Source organism: Scyliorhinus canicula, chromosome 13 (assembly GCF_902713615.1).
Source record: "Scyliorhinus canicula chromosome 13, sScyCan1.1, whole genome shotgun sequence".
NCBI classification, from domain to species: Eukaryota; Metazoa; Chordata; class Chondrichthyes; order Carcharhiniformes; family Scyliorhinidae; genus Scyliorhinus; species Scyliorhinus canicula.
This window is the reverse complement of record NC_052158.1, coordinates 86,177,294-86,201,969: the sequence shown is the minus strand read 5'-3', so window position 1 is coordinate 86,201,969 and position 24,676 is coordinate 86,177,294. Positions and strand designations below refer to the sequence as shown.

General features: G+C 47.5%; 1 protein-coding gene across 2 annotated transcripts in view; it reads right to left on the bottom strand.

Annotated features, from left to right (window-relative positions):
- The window catches only part of pik3cb (phosphatidylinositol-4,5-bisphosphate 3-kinase, catalytic subunit beta), a 235,014-nt gene that overhangs the window by 91,566 nt on the left and 118,772 nt on the right, over nucleotides 1-24,676 (bottom strand). For both annotated transcript variants that reach the window (XM_038816211.1, XM_038816212.1), the window contains exons 5-7: nucleotides 22,553-22,735; nucleotides 9,448-9,615; nucleotides 6,168-6,257 (exon numbers count right to left, since the gene is read on the bottom strand). In XM_038816211.1, coding sequence (XP_038672139.1) covers nucleotides 6,168-6,257; nucleotides 9,448-9,615; nucleotides 22,553-22,735 — 441 coding nt within the window. The remainder of the gene's footprint in view (nucleotides 1-6,167; nucleotides 6,258-9,447; nucleotides 9,616-22,552; nucleotides 22,736-24,676) is intronic.

Genomic DNA, 24,676 nt, shown 5'->3' with positions numbered 1-24,676 from the left:
TGTATACTTCGAGACAAAACGCACAAAAAACATTGCCGTTTGTCCATTAGAATTAAAGAATCAGTACAGTGCAGAAGGAGGCCATTCGGCCCATCGAGTTGCACTGAACCACCCCATCCCCATAACCACTCATGTAAATGAATTTTTAAACAGTGGGGCAGATCTTACATACCACAAAAAAAACCCTCTCCAGCACTGAACACAGGTGGCCAAATTCTCTGTTCTGGAGATTAAGCGTTGACGCCGGGGAGGATTAGTGGAGTTTTAAGGCAGCAAAACCAGTTCAGCACCTGGACCACTCCCCACACACATCATCCCAGCCAACAAGATGGCAACAAGATGTGCGGTCCCGAGATTCACCAACATGGAACTGGAGACCTTCCTGGATGCCGTGGAAGAGAGGAGGGGGACCCTGTACTGCGGGGTGGAAAGGCAGCCAGCCACCGCTGTTCGCCAGACCTGTGCGCAGGTGGCAGATGTGGTTAGCGCCAAAGGCAACACATTCCTGCAGTGTCGGACAAAACTGGATTACCTCCTCAGGGCGGCCAGAGTGAGTAGGCAGCGATGTGCCCCTAGCACAAACCCCTGCCCCATACACCCATGGCCCTGTGACACCCCCTTCCCCTGGTGGGCATCCGAACCCCCACCCTGCACCACATGCCGGCACCCATACCAGCCGCTTCTCTCCCCCATCAGCCACGGCCCCCCATTTCCTAATTTTTAAAAGCACAAGTGAACCTTGCCGTCAGGAGTTCTCACCGCTGGCAAGGGAGCATCGCACAGGCCCCATAGAGTACCGGGTCAGGCCCGCTAATGATATGAAAATTGAGTTTTCTGTCCGTGCGGAGTGGAACGCATTGACGCCGCTGTTGAGGCACCGCAAAACTGTGAATTGGCATGAACCCGGCTCCCCCGACGATTGCGGTGTCAGAACCGATTCTCCGCCCAATCGCCTTTCCCGATTTCAGCGTCGGCCGACGGAAAATCCCGCCCAGGGAGTTTCATTCTTTCTGACCTCAACAAGCATTGCTTATCTTTGCCTTTCTATTTTATATATCACTTTATCTCAATCTCCTCTTGCTTTCTGTATGGTATTTTACATTGATTAAACATTCCCAACTTTGTTTCGGCATGGCTTATTAACAACTTCTCAATCTGATTGGTTGAAGAGAAATGTTTTTGTTTGCTCTGTTGAAAAGGATTTCAGATCCTCAGTAGAGGACACAATGTTGAAATGGTTCTGTAATAATTGTACATTGTCACACAAAAACATCTGCAGACAGCTGCAATTACAATGAAGGGCAAGTACAACTTTCATCTACTTGAATGAGTCAATGCAGTCTCAGAAGTTTCTATAAAATGACACTCCAGACAAAAGTGCCAAGCCTGAAATGGTAAATAATTTAGACAAATCTAATAATTGCCTTGAATCAATTTCACACCAATTGTGTCAAGCCTAAATGCAGATTCGAGATTTTGCCAGAAATGAGATACAGAGCTTCTGGCCTCCACATTGCTGGAGGAGGTGCTGAGGACAGGGGTACTGGAGAAGGGGAAAGTGTCGGCAGTTTACGGAGCTATTTTGGAAGAGGAGAAGGCACCACTGGAAGAGATCAAAGCAAAGTGGGAGGAAGAGTTGGGAGAGGATATGGAGGAGGGGTTCTGGTGTGAGGTGCTCCGGAGAGTGAATGCCTCCACCTCGTGTGCGAGGTTGGGGCTGATACAGCTGAAAGTGGTATACAGAGCACACCTCTGAGGGCGAGGACGAGCCAATTCTTTGAAGGAGTAGAAGATATCTGTGAACGTTACGGGGGTGGGGGGATTATAGGTGATCCCTAATTACTTTTTGTCATTTGTTTGTGTGAACATGCGGGCTAATGTTTGGGGTTTGGTGGGAAGATGGGATTGTTGTTATTGATATGGGGATTGACGTATTTGTTACTGATTATTGTTTATTGTTGGTGGGTGTAAATTTGGGAGAAAATGTGAAAAAGGAGAATAAAAAATATATTTTTTTAAAATTATACCTGATCACTCTGTCTTCCTTCACATCTATTTATTTTTCTGTTTGTATATTTTTTTATTCCCTTGCCTTTTTGCAAAGTTGTCACAACAAATGCAAAAACCGATAAAAATATATATTTTTTAAATGTGTCAAGCCATTCTGTATTCTTAAAAGCAGTTTTATCAACTCAACAACTTCTGGGGAAAAAAAACACTCCCACGAATGGCTTTAGTGAAGCTGGTGTAAGGCTACACCTGCTCATGTCATGACCCTTGAGATGCACATGACTCATGACCTTTGGTCAGCTGGAAACTGCGGCACTATGGCCACTGCCAGGAAGTACAGTCCAGCTGGTTTTCTGGCACCAAGGACGGTATTGGTTGAGATATGAGGAGAGATGAGAAGAGACATGATGTGTGGACGTACTGGAAGAGGGCAACAATAAAGTATAGCCAGAGCGTATTAGTAACAGATGGAAAGAGAGGAATAAATGTTCAGAGAAAGCAAAGAAGAAAGAAAGAGATGGAGGAAAAATCCAGATCAACTGTTCCAAGTTATACAATAGTGCCTCTCCTTCAAGAGGAGGGAGCCATTTCTGCCCAATAGAATGCTTAAGTGTGACGACAATTAGAACATAGAACAGTACAGCACAGAACAGGCCCTTCGGCCCTCGATGCTGTGCCGAGCAATGATCACCCTACTCAAACCCACGTATCCACCCTATACCCGTAACCAAACAACCCCCCCTTAACCTTACTTTATAGGACACTACGGGCAATTTAGCATGGCCAATCCACCTAACCCGCACATCTTTGGACTGTGGGAGGAAACCGGAGCACCCGGAGGAAACCCACACACACACGGGGAGGACGTGCAGACTCCACACAGACAGTGACCCAGCCGGGAATCGAAACTGGGACCCTGGAGCTGTGAAGCATTTATGCTAACCACCATGCTACCGTGCTGCCCCCAAAAGTTCAACAATCATGCTGCCTCTTACAAAATCAAAATGAATATCCAATGTTGACCCACTAAGAACTTCCTATTAGGTAGGAATTATATTTCTATTTGTGGAGTTGTGCTATGCTTCGACTGAATTTGCACCAATTTAAATTACAGTTTGCGATAATACAAAGAAGTATTTTAAAGGCAGTCCTCGGATTTACGACACAGTTAGGCCCTGTAAACGTCATCATAGGTTAAAACGTCATGAATTGATTTCGGTTTCCCCATAGGAACAATGTTAAAAAAAGAGGATTGATTCCATCAGCAGGGCAAGGCAGCATGTTTACCTGAAAATTGTGACCTAATTTCCTATGGGCTTTAGAAGTTCATCCCTAAGCATTTACTGCGCTGTTGGTGGGCCACAGGACTTTCTCTTTGTTTTTTTAAAATTATTAGTTCATGGGATGTGGCCATCGCAGGCTGTGCCAGCATTTAGTGCCCATCCCCAACTGCCCTTGAGGGGGCATTATTGTAGGTCTGGAGACACATTAGGCCAGACCAGGTAAAGATTTCCTTCCCTAAAGGGCATTAGTGAACCAAATGCTTTTTTATGGCAATCAACATTAGTTTTTTTAATTCCAGATTTTTAAAATAAATTTAATTCAAATTTCAATATCAGCAGTGGCAGGATTTGAACCTGGGTCCCCAGAGAATCACTTCTAGGTTTACAAGGCCAGTGACAATACCACTACACCACCACCTCCCCATGAGCAAAAGGCTTCAGGTACAAAAGATCCCAGTGTAATCAATGGGAGATCAGCCATTGGGGCAAGGCAGGATTTTTACCATCAATGTGCGACCTCGTTTCCCGATATTCAAAAAAGTTTCCGGTTTCTTGGCTTGAGCTCGGTCAGGCATTGCGCTGCCAGCGGGCCGTAACAACCGTTCTCCGTAGCAACCTTCAGGCCTGGAGTTCCAGCCTGGTGAGTGAAGGGTGCACGGGGCCCCGATGTTTCACAACTTCCCCAGACTCCCATCAAAATATATTGAATTTACAAATCATATTCATAAAAACATAAAAGATGGGCAGGCAAGTCTACACAAAGTCGAAACTGATGTAAATTTGAAACAGGTTGTCAATTTTTAAATGTCAAGTGCAGTTAGTCGTAATTCAAATGCCATAAATGTGAGGACTGCCTGTATATTAGCAAATACATTGTATGATGCAACTGGTCTGTGGGTGCATGCAGATACAAGTGTGTGATGGTGGTGGTGCATACAATTATTTGAGGCTCAACTTGCTAAAATACAACAAAGAAGAGAGAAGCCTCCCGGATATGTTGCAGTGAGTTAATTTTGTATATTGCAAAAAGCATAAGCAGGAATATGTTATTTAATATTGTGAGCCATTGGGTGAAATTTTCTCCTTTTTTCCCCCCCAGCATCAAGCACGTGCAGGAAAAGCAGCCTGTGGCCCATTGGTTGCGCTGCCACCTTTTCAGGCCAAATTGTTTAAAATCCTGGTGGAAAGAATATCCTGGAGGTGGGTCCCTCGACATCATCCTGACAGAGCTGGCTCCAAATGGGCCTACCCCACCCTACCAGCAACGTCGGCTGAGCACCCCAATCTGAAAAGCAAGGAACCCCCCTCCCGCCCGTAGACACGGAACAACCCCAGGGAAACACCTCCACCTGCATAGGTCGGCACCCTCCTCCCCCAGAGACCCCCACCTGCCGATCTGCCCAATGGAAGCCCTTTCTCCCCTATATTCCTAGTACATTCATTCACTCGGAGGATGGAATATCAGGACATTCCAAGTGTAGTGTGGCCCAATCCCTGCTACCTGGTTGGCAGCTAGCACATAAGGAATGGAGCCTCACAAAATTACCCAGAGTATAAAGTTTATTAGAATATCTGACGAAGACTTATAAATTACCATGATCCGAACACTTTGCATTGACACAAGTGGTTCCAGGCACTCAAGAGACTCAAAATTACAGGAGAACTCAAGAGTCAGGTCAAAAATCTGGCTTTTGAATGCACTAAAGAATGAAATATCAAATTGCATCCAGTCAGAGATAGTGTCAATAAACATGGGTGGGATCTGCCAGTCACGTTGTGTCCAAAAAGCAGCATGGCGCAATGCAACCGTTGATGCCGGAAGACCCCCTTTCGTGATCTACTCGGCTCGCCACGCCTTTGAGATCTAACGAGATGTCGCGGTATGAATCTCATGCGTTATGGGCGGAATCAACAAGTCTCACTCTAATATGCATTCCCGAGATCTACCAAGGAGCAGGAACTAACTCCCCTGCCGTGGAGACGCCTTGTGAGCGTTGTTCGGTGCGGGACTCCACAAAGGGGACCAGGCAGAATGGCAATCATGGCCGTCTCCCAGGGGATTGCAGTCCCCTTTCTGGACTGCTCCATATTAAAGCATGGGTGAGATCACCATTTTCTCCCAACATTACAGTGTCAACCTGGCACTGCCAAGGTGCCTGGGTGGCCCTGGCAGGGGCACTGCCAGGGTGTCAGTCTGGCATTTTTGGCACGGTGGTGATTGGGCTGATGTGTGCCCTGGGAGAGGTGCAGTGGATCCACTTATAGTGAGTTGCGGCTTGGGGCAAGGGGGGGGGATTCAGAGGATATGCTGGGGGTTCGAGAGATCAGAATGCCATTTGAAAATGGCGTCCCGACTCTCGCTGCACTGAGGAGATCCGGCGGGTGAAGGTCCTCAGTGCAGAAAACGGTTAAGTGCAGCCTTGGCTGGGAATTCACTGCTGAGGCTCCCGATCTACCCAGATGGGCGTTAGATAGTGGGGTGTTTCTCAGGGCTCCTAGCGCCAGGAAACACCCAGCTAATCTTGCACTATGGGATCCTGTCCCCATTCAAGAAGATTGCGCCCCATTTGTACTACTGGTTGAGTTATGTCACCAAAGACACCTATAAATGCCTAATCAGTCCCTCAGATTTCTGGCCACCTTAAAAGAAGAAAAAACTCATTTTATAATGTTAGGGGAAAATGATGATCTCACCCATGCTTTAATATGGAGCTGTCCAGAATGGAAAGATTTATGTACATCTCCAAGCACTCAAGGCCAGTTTAAAGTGTGTGTGACATTGCTAGAATACTATACACAACTGCCTTATATCAACTTCAATTTAGAATGCATATCTTTTTAATTCAAACTTAAAACCTCATCTACGATACTCACCCGCAGGGCTTCATCGGCATTTATTTTGTTTCCCCGAGCCAGAACAATCTTGAAAGGAGTATTTATATCCCAAACATTACCTGGCACATGCTGGAAGACAGCACAGAGAAAAATAACAAGAAAGGGAATTATTTACATTCAAATGGTAAATAAATGTGAATAAAATAAAATAAAACTCACCAAGTTAAATTGGTTTTCTATCAGCATTTTCAGATTAAGAATTCAGGTGTGGAACAAAACTTTAATGACACATCCGTTGGTCACACGCAGTCAGCAGGGTTGGAAGTGGTTGCAAAACACTGGGCGGGATTCTCCCACCGGGAGACTAAGTGCCGACTCCGGAGTGAAAACTGGAGTGTTCCACTCTGGCGTCGGAGGCCGCTCCTCGCCCCCTATTCTCCCACCCCCGGGGAGTGAGGAGCGGCGCCGCGTCATTTACACGCGCCGTGTAAATTATGTGGCCGACGGCGTGTAAATTACGTCACCCGCGCATGCGCAGGTTGGCCGGCGTCAACCTGCGCATGCGTGGTTGACGTCCTCCCCGCAGGCGCCCCGCAAGAAATGTCGGAGTGATCTTGTGGGGTGGCGGAGGAAAGGAGTGCGTCCTTCAGAGAGGCCAGCCCGCCAATCGGTGGACACCAATCGTGGGCCAGACACCTTTTGAGCACCCGCCTGGTGCTCGATCCCCCCCCCCCCCCCCCCACACACACAGGCCGCCCCCCCGCAGCATTCCTGCACTGTTCACGCCGGCAGCGACCAGGTGTGGTCGGCGCCGGCGGGAACACGTCATATTGGGCAGGCCGTTCGTCCCATCCGGGCCGGAGAATCGCCGCTCACCCGTTACAAACGGTGAGCGCCGATTCTCCGAGCGGCCAGTCGTAAATCTCGGCACACCGGTTTGGGGGGGGCGGGGGGGGGGGGTGGTGGGAGAGTCGCATGCGGGTGCCGGGGCGGGTCTCGCCCGGCGCCCCCGCGATTCTCCCACCCGGCGTGCGGGGGGGGGGGAATTGCACCCAATCTTCCGGCTGCAGCCAGCCCCCAAATGTGATGTCACCCTGGTGGCCAATTAAAGGGCAGCCAGCATGAAACAGACTCTGGGAAACGTTAATGCTGCAGTAGAGGGTGGGGAAAGGGCGGGTGTTGAGAAAAAGGAGGGTGCGAGTTGGTGCATCTAATGTATGCCCTCGGGTGGGGCTGGGGGGAGACATCCACTGCAGAGCTGTCTCAGGGAGCTGCTGAACTGTGAAAAATAAATTGCGATGAGAAAACAATTGAGAGTGTCTAGGCTGCACTTTCAAATACAAAGCTCAGTCATCAGACAATTTTCAACGTGGGCAGTTCATGCTGCCCTGATGGAGGTTGAAGCTACAATGTAAAGGCCGCCTGGCCAATTGGCCCACCCACCAACTGTAAAAGCAGACGGGTCACACAAAAATGAGACCTTTGATGCGCTAAATTTTCTGCTTGATTGTCAGCGGGTGCGCTTCAGACTCTCACGCGTGCACACCGAATGAAATATTGCACGAGTGTGCAATGACATTGGGGCGCATGACAGACGTATGTTTACACGATTTTGCGTACTTCCAGGTTGGGCAAGCGCCCACCGAGCAACATAACATTCTGCCCATGGTTTCCAAACAAGGTACTTACACTAAAGAAAAGCGATTATCAATGCACTTAAAATACAGTAAGACATTGTGAACCAAGTGAGCGGGGCATTTATAAGTTCACATAATTTCTACTAGTTATTTGACACCTATTTCAGCTTCAGTCTAACAGTTATAAATAGCAAACAAGCTATAAAGCTGCTTCTCGGAAGCATATAAAAAGCACAGCTGGCAAAGTGTTTGCATGACTCTGCTGTTATCAAGGAAGTCATAAATAATACATGATATGTCAAGGAATTACTGCAGAAGTCATTTTTAGCAGAATTCTGTTGTATTTTGGGGTGGAAATGCTGAAAGAAAGGAAATTCGTTAGAAATACATCAAATTTCTGAAGGTGTTTTATCCTCCTAATCAAGGACAAAGTACAGGTTACAGACTGGATTTTAAAATTACCCTCAAAAGCCAAGTTTAAAAAATGCTTTCTACACCAAAAGATATGGAAAAAGACAACGTTCAGCAAGGTTAATGTTCAACTGGACACACTAGGACAATTGCCTTATTTGCTGTATTTGTCGTAGAATGCAGCAAATCTATTTTCAGACGTTTCCTTCCACTCGTAAAACTATGCCCAATGATATAAAAGTGTAATCCAATAACTGTGCTTTGACTGACCAGCAGTGGAAACCAGAGATTCTCAGTGAACAACACTTTTATAGGGGAAAAAACACTTCTCACTTAACAACCATACCCCTTGCCAAAAAAGCACTCCCAGTTTACACCAAGCAAGAAAATTATAATTTTAAAAGCTTGCATTTGTAGTATGCCAAAGGCAACTTAAGGTTGTCCCACAGCGCTTTAACTCCAACCATGTATTTCTGAAGGTCCTATAAAAGGCAATGTGATAAGGATCATACCATCAGTTTTAGGGCATTGCGTGAAAAATGAATCTTGTTCAAAGCAACTCCCCTGCTTTCCTTCAATGTCGTGCCATGGCATCTTTTACTTCAGAGGCAGATGGGGCCTCCCTCTGTCCAATGTTTCATTTGAAAGGCGGCACTCTCGGTGGTGCGGCAGTCTGCTGCCTTCAGCCAATATTTTAGCTCAAGTCTTCAGTTGGTGAGGCGACACTGCTATCAACCAAGCCATAGCTGTCACTGACACTAACTGTGAGGGAAGGGTACTTTTACCAGATCTCGAGGGCCGCTAGGTATTCTTGGTCCCAAATGCAACTATTTGAAACAGTTTCTTCATGAATATTGCTCAGAATAATTTCATAAAATTACAGTTATATTTTAGCACCCTCATTGTACCACATTTAGATTTTCAATTGGTTCTCTCCTTTCTGCCCCCTTCCAAACCATTAGGTTCTTTGTGGGTTATACTTCAATGGGCAGCCCAGCCATCTGATACTTGTCTGACATTAACAACTGCAGCTTCTAACCGACCTCCCCAGATAGTGATTTTGTGTAAAATCCCAAGCCAAACATAGAAGCATAATGGCCGACCATACGATCCCCTCAACCATCCTGGTAGAGGTCTGATAATGCAGCACAGGCCTGTGATGGCCAGGCTTAGAACCTCACTATTGAATGTTTGACTTACAGCACAAATTGAAATCACACTATTTTAAAAGACAAAGGCAAGTTGTTCCTGCTGCTTCCTCAGCTACTTACAGAAATCGCCCGTTTTTTGGGTGGTAAAGGAAGAGGTGCAGTGGATAATTTCCGATGCAAGGCAATACCAATAGCAGACATTTCATGATCACACATCTCCTTAATGGTGCTGCAGTCCACTAGAGTCAGCTGAGGGTGGATTCCATTCAGCACGCAATTTCTTATATACTGAAAATGATAGAAATCAGAGATTGAGTGAGATGCCTTGTTCCTTCAGCGCACAACATTATCTTCCCACATTCAGAAATGCAGACTCAAAAGTACAAGATATGCAGACAGTGCAATGATAAAAAATAGGTTGTAGGATTCAGAAAAGTAAATAAAATGTACAATTTGTAAATGCAAATTTACAGGATTGTTGATTACAATGAAGCTCTGCGCATTTTGACATTGATAATGAAATGAATAGGCTAAACAAATTGTCACAGGTAACAAAAGTATACAATATTTAAAAGGCTGGTAAATGATAGGATGTCCCTTCTGTCAACTGTTCACACCCAGATTTAAAACTCGACTCCTCCGCTGTTGCTAATTATCAGACTGTTTATTAACATCTGAGCTCAATGACTTCCGGTTGCGGCTATGACCAGCTAAGTCGCACATTTGGCAGCTCCTGCGACAAAGGTGTTTAAGGGCCGATTGGAGGGCCCCGACGGTACTGTAAAGACGAATCCCGGTGGGGGAAGGCTCCCTGAGGAGAGTGAGACCAACTTTATGGTCGGTACTCGGAGTGGGGCGACAAAAAAAGCGGCAGCAGCTCCCCGAAAAAAGCGGGGGAAGAGGATCAAAATGGCGGCCGGTGGCGCACTAGAAGATTGGAGAAAATGGGCGGAGGAGCAGCAGGCCGCTCTCCTCCGGTGTTTTACGGAGCTGAAAGTGGAACTCTTAGAGTCCATGAACGCGACGACCACAAGGCTGATGGGGGCCCAGGCGACCCAAGAGGCGTCGATAAGAGAGCTGCAGCAGGAGATGACTGCAAGGGAGGAGGAGGCCACGGTCCTCGTGGGAAAGGTGGAGGTGCACGAGGCACTCCACCTGAAATGGCAGAGCCGCTTTGAGGAGCTGGACACTCGAATGAGGCGGAAGAACTTGAGGATCCTGGGCCTAGCAGAAGGCCTGGAGGGGCCTGATCTCCCGAAATATGTAGCGGAGATGCTGAGCTCCCTGATGGGAGACGGGGCCGGTCCATCGCCCCTGGAGCTGGAAGAAGCATATCGGGTCATGGCTAGGCGGCCTAGGGCGAACGAGCCCCCGAGGGCGGTGCTGGTGCGATTCCAGCGTCTCTGTGATCGGGAGAAAGTGCTGAGGTGGGCCAAGAGGGAGAAAAGCAGCAAATGGGAGAATTCGACGGTGCGGATATATCAGGACTGGAGTGCGGAGGTGGCAAAGCGGCGGGCCCGGTTTAACCGGACGAAGGCGGTGCTGCACGCAAAGAGGATCAAGTTCGGAATGCTGCAGCCAGCGCGCTTGTGGGTCACCTACAAGGACCAGCACCATTACTTTGAGACCCCAGAGGAGGCATGGACTTTTGTTCGGGAGGAAAAGCTGGACCTGAACTAGAACTGGGGAACGCCGGCGGTCGAGGCCGCCCGAGTACCCTTGACTGATCAAGTGGCCCATGTCTTTCTTAGGCCAGGTCGGAATTTGGTTAAAGTTGATGGATCGTTTGGTTTCTTTGAAACTTGTGTTATGGGGGGTTTCTTTGTTCCTTTTTGTGTGTCTCTTCCCGTTGCCAACTTCCCTTAATTATTGTTGTTGTAGGGGGGGCTTTTTTTACTGTTTTTTGATCTGTTCTTTAAGGGTTATGGTTACTGTTCTGTTCGATGGAGGGTGATGGTTAAATACGTTATTATTGGGTAGTTATTTAGTTATTTAGTTATGCAGGCATAGTTATGTATTTATGTATTTATTTGAGATTTGTTATTTATATTGTTATATTGTTAAGTTGGGGAGGCGGGACGGGGGGGGTGCAAGTTGGTTATGCGTGTTTTCTTTTTCTCTTTTTTCTTCCTCTCGTTTTAAGGGGGCTTTTTTATGGGCTTGGATGGGGACGGGGGTGGAATTGAAGATGGCGGGGTAGGGTGTGGCCGGGCGAAAGCGCGGGCTTTCCCCTGTTTCCCGCGCGCGGGACGGAGGAAGGGGGAGGAGAGAAGAGTGGGGTGTGGCCAGCAATGGCGGCTTTTCCCGCGCTGAAGCGGGGTCAGAGAGGGATGGCAAGGGGGGGGGGAGGCCCCTCCCCCCCCACATCGGGAGGAGTCGGAGTGTGGCAGGGGCAGCCGGGTCAGCGAAAACCAGCTGACTCTCGGGAGTACGATGGTGGATACACCGCGGCTAGGAGGGGTCCTAGCCAGGGGGGGGGGGGGGGGGGGGGGGGAGGGGGCTTAGGGGGGATACCGGGTTGCTGCTGGAAAGGCCGAGGACGGGAAGGGAAGAACGGGAGGAGAGAGGGGGGGGGGGCCATCGCCATGGGGAACGGGTCAGAAGGGGAGGGTCGACCCGGGGCGAACAGGGGACAGGACATGGCTAATAGACAGGGGAAAGGGACGGGTCGCTCCGCGACCCGGTTGATTACTTGGAACGTGAGGGGCTGAATGGGCCGGTCAAGAGATCAAGGGTTTTTTCACACCTAAAGGGACTGCAGGCGGATGTGGCAATGTTGCAGGAGACTCACTTGAGAGTAGTAGACCAGGTACGCCTGAGAAGGGGGTGGGTGGGACAGGTGTTCCACTCAGGCTTGGACGCAAAGAACCGGGGGGTGGCGATTTTGGTGGGAAAGAGGGTGTCGTTCGTGGCGGCGCAGGTGGTAGCAGATAAGGAGGGTAGGTACGTGATGGTGAAGGGTAGGCTGCAGGGAGAGAATGTGGTGCTGGTAAATGTATATGCCCCGAATTGGGATGACGCGGGTTTTATGAGGCGCCTGTTGGGCCTCATTCCGGGTCTGGAGGCAGGGGGCCTGATCATGGGGGGGGACTTCAATACAGTGCTCGACCCTGGGCTGGACAGATCGAGTTCCAGGACGAATAGGAGGCCAGCAGCGGCAGAGGTGCTAAGGGGGTTCATGGAGCAGATGGGGGGGGGGTAGACCCTTGGAGATTTGGCAGGCCAAGGGCGAGGGAGTATTCTTTTTTCTCCCACGTCCACAGGGTGTACTCCAGAATAGACTTTTTTGTACTGAGCAGGGGGCTGATTTCGAGAGTGCAGGACACGGAGTACTCGGCCATTGCGATTTCGGACCATGCACCACACTGGGTAGAGGTAGAACTGGGGGAAGCACGGGACCAGCGCCTGTTGTGGCGCCTGGATGTGGGGCTGCTGGCGGACGATGAGGTGTGCGGAAGGGTCCGGAAGGGCATTGAGAGATATCTGGGCACGAACGACACGGGCGAGGTGAAGGTGGGGGTAGTCTGGGAGGCCCTGAAAGCAGTGATCAGAGGAGAGCTGATCTCCATAAGGGCACACAGAGAAAGGAAGGAGAGGCAGGAGAGGGAGAGACTGGTGGGGGAACTTATAGAAGTGGACAGGAGATATGCGGAGACACCAGAGGAGGGCTGTTGAGGGAGCGGCGCAGTTTACAGGCCCAGTTTGACCTATTGACCACTAGGAAGGCGGAGACGCAATGGAGAAGGGCACAGGGCGCGGTCTATGAGTACGGGGAAAAGGCGAGCAGGATGCTAGCACACCAGCTGCGCAAGCGAGATGCAGCCAGAGAGATTGGGGGAGTGAGAGAGAAGGGAGGGAACGTAGTGCAGAAGGGGCAAGAGGTGAACGGGGTCTTCAGGGATTTCTACAGGGAATTGTACCGGTCTGAGCCGCCCAGGAGGAGGGGGGGAATGGAGAACTTCCTCGATAGATTGAGGTTCCCAAAGGTCCAGGAGGAACGGGTGGAGGGGCTGGGGGCGCCGATAGAGCTGCAGGAGCTAGTTAAAGGGATAGGCCAGATGCAGGCGGGGAAGGCGCCGGGGCCGGATGGGTTCCCGGCGGAATTTTATAAGAAGTATGTGGACTTGGTGGGTCCAGTGCTGGTGCGAGCCTTCAATGAGGCGCGAGAGGGGGGGGCTCTGCCCCCGACAATGTCACAGGCCCTGATCTCCTTGATCCTGAAGCGGGACAAAGACCCTGTACAGTGCGGGTCCTACAGGCCTATCTCCCTCTTGAATGTAGATGCCAAACTGTTGGCAAAGGTCCTGGCAACCAGAATAGAGGATTGTGTGCCAGGGGTAATCCATGAGGACCAGACGGGGTTCGTAAAGGGACGACAACTTAACACAAATGTCCGGAGACTGTTAAATGTGATTATGATGCCAGCAGTGGAGGGGGAGGCTGAGATAGTGGTAGCACTGGATGCGGAGAAGGCATTCGATAGGGTGGAGTGGGAATACCTGTGGGAGACGCTGGAACGGTTTGGGTTTGGGGAGGGATTTATCAAGTGGGTGAAGCTGCTGTATTCGGCCCCGATGGCGAGTGTGGTTACAAACGGGAGGAGGTCAGAGTATTTTGGGCTCCATCGAGGTACCAGGCAGGGATGCCCCCTATCCCCCTTACTATTTGCATTAGCGATTGAACCGTTGGCGATGGCACTGAGGGGTTCAGGGGGGTGGAGAGGACTGACAAGGGGAGGGGAGGAACATTGAGTATCACTCTATGCGGATGATTTGTTGTTATATGTGGCGGACCCGGAAGGGGGAATGCCGGAGGTAATGGAAATACTAGCGGAGTTTGGGGACTTTTCGGGATATAAATTAAATGTGGGTAAAAGTGAGGTCTTTGTGATACACCCGGGAGATCAGGGGGAGGGAATTGGGCGGCTCCCCTTTAAGAGAGCAGTAAAGAGCTTCAGGTACTTGGGGGTGCAGGTGGCAAGGAACTGGGGGACCCTCCACAAGCTGAACTTTTCAAGGCTGGTGGAGCAGATGGAGGAGGAGTTCAAGAGGTGGGACATGGTACCGCTGTCGCTAGCAGGGAGGGTGCAGTCAGTCAAAATGACGGTCCTCCCGAGGTTCTTGTTTCTGTTCCAGTGCTTGCCCATCTTTCTCCCCAGGGCCTTCTTCAAGAAGGTAACTAGCAGCATTATGGGCTATGTGTGGGCACATGGCACCCCTAGAGTGAGAAGGATTTTCTTGGAACGGAGTAGGGACAGTGGAGGATTAGCGCTACCCAATCTTTCCGGATACTACTGGGCGGCGAACGCATCGATGGTGCGCAAGTGGGTGATGGAGTGGGAGGGGGCAGCTTGGAAACGTATGGAGAGGGCATCCTGCGGCAATACAAGCCTGGGGGCGCTAGTAACGGCACCATGGCCGCTCCCCCCCACAAGGTATACCACGAGTCCGGTAGTGGCGGCCACCCTTAAAATCTGGGGGCAGTGGAGGCGACACAGGGGGGAAGTGGGGGGTCTGATGGTGGCGCCACTGAGAGGGAACCACAGATTTGTCCCGGGGAACACTGGCGGGGGATTCCAGAGCTGGCACAGGGCGGGCATCAGGCAACTGAGGGACATGTTCATAGAGGGGAGGTTTGCGAGCCTGGGAGAGCTGGAGGAGAAATTTGAGCTCCCCCCGGGGAACACGTTTAGATACCTGCAGGTGAAGGCATTTGCCAGACGACAGGTGGAAGGATTTCCCTTGCTTCCCGATAGAAGGGTGAGTGATAGGGTGCTGTCAGGGGTCTGGGTCGGAGAAGGGAAGGTCTCGGACATCTACAAAATAATGCAGGAGGTGGAGGAGGTATCGATAGAGGAGCTGAAAGACAAGTGGGAAGCGGAGCTGGGAGAGCAGATAGAAGATGGGACATGGGCGGATGCCCTAGAGAGGGTCAATTCGTCGTCGTCGTGCGCAAGGTTGGGCCTCATCCAATTTAAGGTGCTGCACAGAGCCCATATGACGGGGACTAGGATGAGTCGGTTCTTCGGGGGTGAGGACAGGTGTGTTAGGTGTTCGGGAAGCCCTGCGAACCATGTACATATGTTCTGGATGTGCCCGGCACTGGAAGAGTTCTGGGAGGGGGTGGCGGGGACGGTATCGAGAGTGGTGGGAACCAGGGTCAAACCAGGGTGGGGGCTAGCGATTTTTGGGGTTGGGGTGGAGCCAGGAGTACAGGAGGCAGGGGAGGCCGGAATATTGGCCTTTGCGTCCTTGGTAGCTCGGAGAAGGATCTTGATTCAGTGGAGGGACACAAGGCCACCAAGTGTTAACACCTGGTTAAACGACATGGCAAGCTTCATCCAATTGGAAAGAATCAAATTCGCCCTGAGAGGGTCGGTACAGGGGTTCTTCCGGCGGTGGCAGCCCTTCCTTGACTTTCTGGATCAGAGATAGGAACTGGAGGCCGAAACAGCAGCAACCCGGGGAGAAAGGGGGGGGGGGGAAGGGAGGGGGGGGGATAGCAACGAAGGGAGCACGTCAGCGGGGGGGCGCGGGCAATGACTGCCCGAGGCCATCGGCAGAAAGGGAAAAACGGTTTGGTTGCTAGACTGGTAGCGCGGGGGGGGGGGGGGGGGGGGGGAGGGTGGGGGGGTGCGCGCGGGGGAGGGCGTGGGGAGGATTTTCCAGGGGGGATTTGTTGTGTTATAATTTAAAATGTAGTAGGGGTAAATGTTTGTATCGAAAAATTTCAATAAAAATTATTTAAAAAAAAAAACATCTGAGCTCAATGAACAAAAATGTTTTTCCCCAACTGAACACCGGGAAGACGGAAGCTAATTTTTTCAGTCCCCACGCTATACTCCATTCTCTAGATACCAACTCCAGTCACTTCCCTGTCAACTTTGAGATTAAGCTAGTCTGTTAGCCACATTTGACCCCAAAATGAGTCTCGCAACAAATATGGTGCTATCACTAAGACTGCCCATTTCTACCTCCGAGGCATTGCCCAACGTTATCCCATCTCAGCTCAACTGCTGCTGAAACCCTCATTCATGCCCTTGTTAACTCTAGAATTGACTATTACAAAACACTCCCACATCCTACTGTTCATAAGCATCCAACATGTCTGAACTCACACCACATCCTGGTCACCTATCTCCGTGTTCACTAGCTCCCGTTCAAGAAAGGCCTTGATTTTAAAATTCTTATTTTCAAATTCTTTTGTAGCCTCCCCCCTCTCAATTTCTAATCTATGCCACCCCCCACAAACATTTGAAACATCTGCAGTATCTAATTCTGGACTCCTGAGCATCCCTGATTTTAATCACTCCACCATTGGTGAAAATGCCTTCAGCTGCTCTGGTTATCCTCCCTCCACTCTCTGCCTTGCATTCCTCCTTCATTAAATTACAAATAGTTTGGTCATCTGACCTGATAGGTCTTATGGATCATGTTGTCATATTTTCTTCTATGAAGAACCTTGGGATATTTTATGATAATAAAAGTGCTATACAATTATACGTTGCTGTTATATTGGAGGAGTACTGTTGAATCCAGACATGCTGGCCTGGGATGTGTAAAAAATAAAATTAGGAAAAAATGCTTGATAGCTTCCTGCTATACATTACAACCTAACAAAAGTGGCAATCATCCAAACCCTTTAAGGTCTGAAAGACCACAACCCTTGAAACCACTTAACTTGTGTAAATAAACATTGTGAAAATGACAGGAGATCAGAGACCCTGACTTGGCAATCAAATGTTTCTTCTGGGGTGCCCTGACAGCTATGCTCTCCAGAGGAAACATTGTTTGAGGGACAGCTCAGGCTCCCTTGATCTCTGCTGTCAACTTCACAATGGTTGTTTACACAAGTTAAGTGGTTTAAAGGATGTGTGGTTTCTGAGAGTTTAAGGTCTGGATGATTGGCATTTTTATCAGTTTCTAGTGCAGACCTACTTTTCAAAACATAGGAGAAAGTTATAAATAAATTACTTCAAGTTCTTTTTTATACATTCCACCATATTCTATAGGATTCATTGGTTCTAGAAAGTGTGCAGTGGCTCAATGGGAATAGAAGTGTGATAGCTTGGCATTGAGGACATGAGCAACCATAGAGTTTGGATGTAAGGACAGAACTTGGAATTGTGGGTAAGATATGCCATTGGAATAGTGGGGGGGGGGGGGGGGGGGGGTAAGGGAAGAGAAATGAGGAAGACATTTTTAATTTATATTTTAAAAAGTCTCTTCATGCAGACTGGGTTAACTAATTTTCTGAGGGGCCATGAACCATGACTCTTTAAAAACCTGGTTTGACTCCATGTAAATTATGGATGATTAGGAGATGCCTATCTCCGCAATGACCTGCCGGGTTAGAAGTGCCGGATGTCGATTTATGACAGGAAGTATCTCGCTCATTTTTTGAAAAATAAATTTCGAGTACCCAATTATCCTTTCCAATTAAGGGGCAATTCAGCGTGGCCAACCCACCCAACCTGTGCATCCCCGGGCCGCGGGGGTGAAACGCACGCAGACAATTGAAGAACGTACAAACTCAACACGGACATCGACCAAAGACCGGGATGCGAACCCGGGTCCTCAGCGCCACAGTCCCAGTAATATCCACTGCGCCACATGCTGCCGCCCGCTAATTTTAAAGGCCTTCACAAAAATCAGACAGCCCAGGAATGGAGTTGGGAATCGGGACAAATCTGCAGCATTTACAAGTCAATCAGACTTGGTGAAAATTGCAGCAATTGACACACTAATGCAAAGCAGTAGAATATTGGACACCTGCAAGCCTATATTTTCTTGGGTCGCATCAGCTCCTGCTGGATGTTCATTTAGGAGCAGAGCCAAACTCTTCCTATATCTAGTAAGAGGATATGGATCCCCTCCTTTCAATTTTGCCTCACTGCAAATTTGCATGATTCACTATATGGAGAAAGCAGTTGTTATAATCCGGCAGGTGGTGAGTGCCATGTAAACCAAACCCCAAAGGGATACTACTAGCTATACTATCACAACTATTCCCCATTTGTATTTTACTACGAGCAGTTACATGTGAAGTCAGGAGCCACAAATTCGAGTGACACTTTTGGAGATTTTATGTATTAAATTAAAATATTTTAACAAAAATTAAAACTTAAACACACAAGATTACATCTACACAGTTAAAATTAGTCTGACAAAGCATTTCCCTCGAAAAGATTCCTACTTGGCTAGACTCGCAAATAAACATCCTTTTAGGCAACAGTCCTTATAGATATTTAATCTATAAATAATAGCAGTAACGTTACCCCAGGGCATCCATTTATGCATTAGAGATGTCCCAGAGTTTTTCTCGCTCCCATTCTGCAGTGGAAAATTTCAAAAACTTTAAAACAAAACCTTGCTTTCTGAAAAAAGGACAGACATTTTTCTGGGCTTGCTGCAAGCTGCTTTACTTTGCTTCGTTTCACAGCTCTCTCCCAGCACAGAGCATACTCCTGGAGATTTTATATGGCCACATCCAACCTAGCTTCCAACTTCTCTTTAAACATGTTTTTTCTCTTTCATCCTTTCCCATTGTCCTCATCCTTCTTTGAAATTTACCTTTCCAAGAATATAAAAAATCTTTTATGTTCTCCTGTGGCCACCACTTTTGGGGTAATAACTGTGCCGGATTTCTTTCTGGCCTTTTTCTAGTTGCGAGCTCCATTTTATTTCCCTTTGAAATTTAACAACTGAACACAACAAACTTTCTTTATTTCCTAATACAAACTTCTGTTCAGGTCTTATTTACCTGCCGAAGAGGCTTGTCCAACCTTTTTGTTCGGGGGGCACATTTGCATATTTTCCCATTCAAGGGGCCAATGAGTACATTTCAGAAAGATCAAGTTTAGCATAGCAATGAACTGATTTTCAAAAAAGTTGGTTTTGAGGAAAGAAACAATTGCTGAGCAAACATACAACAGCAATAAATGAAGTTTAAAAAAAGGTAAGTAATAAAAAAACAACTAGGTGTGAGAGGTGAGTGTAAGTTTGTGGACGAGGGTGAGGGAATGCATGTGTATTTGTTGGTGTGTGGTGGTGACAGTCAGTGGAAAAACTGAGATTGAGCATAAGGGAGGCTCACACTCACTCAGTGTCACACATTGCCCTCCACACGCTGACTCAGTCGCATACACAAATACACACCCTTGCAGGCACAAACACTAGCACGCCAGCTCCTGTAGCGCACCCCCCAGCCTAAACAGCCGCCCAGCAGTCAGTTTCTACCTCGACCGAGTACTTGCTCCCACCTTCCCTGGGCTTACTGATGAAAGTATATTTGCTTACTCTGCCATTGCCTGAGGTTGGAGCCAGGGCCGAATAAGCCTGCCATTCCATTTGTCCACATGCCTTGCCCGCTCCAGTTCCCGGCCTCTTGCCCACCTGCTCCAGTTCCTGGCCTTGCACACGTCTTCTCTGGTGCCCGACCACCGACTGGGTTCCTGGCAGCTCCAAACACCTGCTCCCATTGAACTTGCTTTTCCACTCTAAGCTCCCTAGCCATAAACAAATATTAAAAATTTACTCAGCAGCGAATGGTGTTTCGCTTGTCCAATCACTGACTGGTTTCACCCAACATTGATTGTTGATAAGCAGCCACTGGAGAGTCTATCAACAGCCAATGCATGGAGAAAGCAGCCTTTGATTGGCTGAGCAGTTTTGAAGTTGAACTGTTACGTACACTTGGAGGAAGTGGTGGGCTACGGAAAATGCCTCGCAGCCACATTCAGCCCATGGGCAGTATCTTGGACAAGCTGGTTGTGGACCATCCCATGTGACCCCATTCACTTTGAGTGCCTGCCTTTCACACTTAATCCCTTTGATGTTCTAAACTACTGTTACGTACACTTGGAGGAAGTGGTGGGCTACGGAAAATGCCTCGCAGCCACATTCAGCCCGTGGGCAGTATCTTGGACAAGCTGGCTGTGGACCATACCATGTGACCCAATTCACTTTGAGCGCCTGGCTTTCATATTTAATCCCTTTGATGTTCTAAACTTTGCAGCAAAACGGTGTTCAGTTTAATTAAATTGGTCACATGCACACACCATATAAAATTAGTTGTAACAGTAAAATTATCTGGTATCTGAAAAGCAGGAATCACAGTCTGGCTCAGAAGTGATCAAATACAAAAATGAACAGGTTGTTAAAATTAACAAGAGTGCAGCAGATATCTGTTTTCAGTTCATTTGGAGCTATAGCTCCCAATTCTATAATTCCCTGTATTTCTAGAATTAGGATCATGTATAGTTTATAGTTTAGTAGTAGCTATATAAAAATGTACTGACTGGTAATAATGCATTAAACAGTGAGAAGACAGGAGAGAGATTGTGGAGATTGTTTGCTCTGATTTGGGGATGCCATTTAGAACATAAGAACTAGGAGCAGGAGTAGGCCATCTGGCCCCTCGAGCCTGCTCCGCCATTCAATTAGATCATGGCTGATCTTTTGTGGACTCAGCTCCACTTTCCGGCCCGAACACCATAACCCTTAATCCCTTTATTCTTCAAAAAACTATCTATCTTTACCTTAAAAACATGTAATGAAGGAGCCTCAACTGCTTCACTGGGCAAGGAATTCCATAGATTCACAACCCTTTGGGTGAAGAAGTTCCTCCTAAACTCAGTCCTAAATCTACTTCCCCTTATTTTGAGGCTATGTCCCCTAGTTCTGCTGTCACCCTGTGGAAACAACCTGCCCGCATCTATCCTATCTATTCCCTTCATAATTTTAAATGTTTCTATAAGATCCCCCCTCATCCTTCTAAATTCCAACGAGTACAGTCCCAGTCTACTCAACCTCTCCTCATAATCCAACCCCTTCAGCTCTGGGATTAACCTAGTGAATCTCCTCTGCACACCCTCCAGCGCCAGTACGTCCTTTCTCAAGTATACCATTGTATACCATTTCATACCACATTTCTATAGTTATACAACACTAGTTAGTTGAAGGATTACAATGCCAGGGACCACGCATGTTGTACCAGTCTTGCTGGATGTGGGAGTTCCTGGATTGTTTGCGCATTCAGGACAAACGTACTTGCAGGAATTGCCTCTGGTGAGTGTTTGTTTTATCTTAGTGACGTTATTTGCGGAACAGGAGAAACAGTGCCTGACATGAGCAAATGCTCTCCGGAACAAGATTCCAAGAGTCCACCCAATGATAGAGCTATGGAGGGTGAAGATTGGAAGGGGGTGATCATCCACTGTGCTGTGAACAGACGTAGGGAGGAGGCAAAAGTAAAGACCGAGGCCATTCTCTGGACAAATGAAGATTCAATATTGAGCACTTGATTAAAAGGGTGAACTATCAGCAACACCACAAGACTGTGCTAAAGTAGCTGCTGGCATGAATGAGAAAGTTGAATGCAGAAAAGCAGAGGTAGGAGAGAACACAATAGGTTCTGTGTATGCAACCACAGGTATTGAATGGTGTATTGCGTCTCTGGTGCTAGACATAACAGAATGGGTGGACATAAGAAGGAGCTATGTTGAACTAGTACAAGTCCTTACTTAAGCTCTAGTTTGTATATTGGGATTTGCCAAGCAACCTGCCGCATGTTTTTCGGTGGCGAAGGCAGCCCGACAGCTGGATTTTATGGTCCCGCCGTTGTCAATGTGATTTCACGTTGAATGCATCCCTCGTCGCTCTGAAACCCGAGGTGGGGGTGCGCCCTCAGTGGGACCGGAATATCCCGCCAGCGTGCAGCCGGTAAATTCCCCCCCATAGTGTGTGGTTTGGGGAATCCAGTGGAAATGTATTGCAAAGCAATAGAAAAGATGCAGGGCAGAACAAATTCACTAGGATGTTACCAGGGATAAGGGGCTATCAGGATAATGAAAAGCTTGAGAAGATAGGAATGATTTTTCTTTTCCACTGGAGCTGATGGGGTTAAAATAAGTGACCTGCCAAAACCATCCAACATTTGGAAGTTACGAAATAGGTGAATAATGTTAGATATTTTCCAATAGCTGATGAGATGGTAATGAGGTGATTCAGATTTAGGATAATCATATATCATTGAAATTGAATGTTGGAATACATTTATGCACAGGAAGGTTAGATTGTAGAATTGTTCAAAGAGAATCCCTAAACAGTTAAAGGAAGGTGATAGCTACTCGAAAAGACTCTGGGGAGTGAGTGCTATTGGTGACACCACTGGAAAAAAAAAACATTATTACAGTCTGAAGTTGGTGCAAATTCCTCCAACGTACCCGGAATTGAATCAGCGGCTGGTCGCCGAACACGTATTCCTGCTTTCCGCTCACACGCAGCACAAAATCTCTGGGATTGAACTCCTCATTCTCTTTTCCGTGGTTGGTCAGCTGTTTCCGAATGGCAAGCTCATTTAAGTTAAGAGGGTTCAAGTCGGGAGACACTTGGAAATTGAAGATGTCCTAGAAGGAGAGAAACTCATTTTAAATTTCCTCTGTATTGAAAGATGGGTGCTATAACGGTAAGACTTGAGGAGCTTTTATTGGCCTCAAGTTGTGATTTATACCTGAAATAACAAGAGCTTGAAACATAAAGGGTTGCGATGCTGACTGTAGGATAGACAAGATCTCCTCTCTATCCCATTTCATTATCTTAATGCACCATACAGCGGTTCCTCCTTCCCCCCCCAACCAGACATATTTTCAACATAGTTGACAGAAAAAGAAAGGCCTTTGATCTAACGTAGGCTTTTGAATGGAGACAGGGTTCCTGAATGCAGTTGCAAACATGTGACCTGCGGATGAGGGGAGCAATGCGCTCAGTTGCAATATCCTCAGTGATCATGTTAATAACATTCACTTGAGCAAGGAACTAGATGTCCCAGCGGTACCCGTGGGATCACAGCTCAGGTAGCTGTCGGGGTTAAAGAGGCGAAACGTTGAGGGAACACTGGTGGAAAAAATGCTTGCTCCACATTCATTCTGCAACGTATCTTGTTTACCCAAAAAAATCAGCAAAAGTAGGTCATTCGCTGGAGCCAAGAATTTGACTTGTTTTTCAAACCTGCAGGTGATGGTCAGGACACATAAATTTGTAAGACTGCGGCCTCACTTTACAAGATCATTGTAACTACTTCTGGGAAAGGAAGATATCAAATACCAACCAAGTTAATGATGCCATTAAAGCCAGTTGCAATCATTTAAAGCAGTGCCTCCTCTTTAAAAAAAAGTTAACAGCAAAAAACAGACACAAAGAATTAACTGTTTAACATCAGCTTAAATCAAATCATTTGGATTATAATCATTAGGAAACGTAACTCAAGAATATTACAGCACAGAAGACAACTATTCGGCCTATCCAGTTTCGAAAAACAATCCAGTTAATCTCACTCCCTCTCTCTTTCTCCACATCGTTGTAGCTGCTTATCCTTTAAGTATTTATGTAATTCCCCTTTGAAGGCTACTGCTAAACTGTATCCATCAGCCTAATTGCCATCATTCCCGCACATACTGAAAATGTCTTCACCTCTGTTGGATTAGTGATGGTGGCCTAAGAATTGATCTAGGTATTCTGAAGCCGAGTGGTTCCTGCTCCTGATTACTATCCAGTGTCATTGCTGGGATTCTAACCATGTGGACCTGAGATGAAGGCAGTGAAGCTCTCAGCTACAACGTTCACTGTGGTGACATGATCACTCATTTGAGCAAGGGACTGGAGGCTGCACTGTACTTGTGGGGTTGCAACTCAGTTAACTGTCACGGTAAGCGAAAAAATTTTACCCATGCTTTTTCATCGGTCACCTTAACATTACATTATTTACCTTTCAACCATTCAAGACAGTTTATCTTTATTTACTCGATCCAAAGTTTTCATGACTTCAAATACCTCCATAAAACCTTTGCTTACCTTCTCTTCTCTATCAATGCAATTGTAATCCCTCAACTTTACAACCATTACAATAATTCTCTTCTGTATCATCTCCTAAGCCTTCACATTATTTTTGAAGTGTGCTGACCAGAATTGAAAACAATGCTCCAACTGGGGTTTTATATGGGTTTAGTATCACTCCTTGGTTTTCCTGTGCTTTATTAATGACTTCAAATGCTTTTATACAGACATCCCTCAGCCTCTCGCTCTCTCTTCTCACACAATGCAGCATGCATTGCCACTCCATACTACTGTATTCCTTTCAAAATGTGTCACCTCACACTTCTCACATTGAATTTCATCGCCCACACAATCACCCGTTGCATAAGCTTGTCTGTGAAGACCTCTTTGAAGTCTTCTTCGATATCTACTATACTTTCAAGTTTTGTGTCATCTATAAATTTCAAAATTGCGCCCAGCATCCACTGGGCAAAATTATCAATGTTGATCAGAAACAGCAGTGGTCCTAGTCCGAA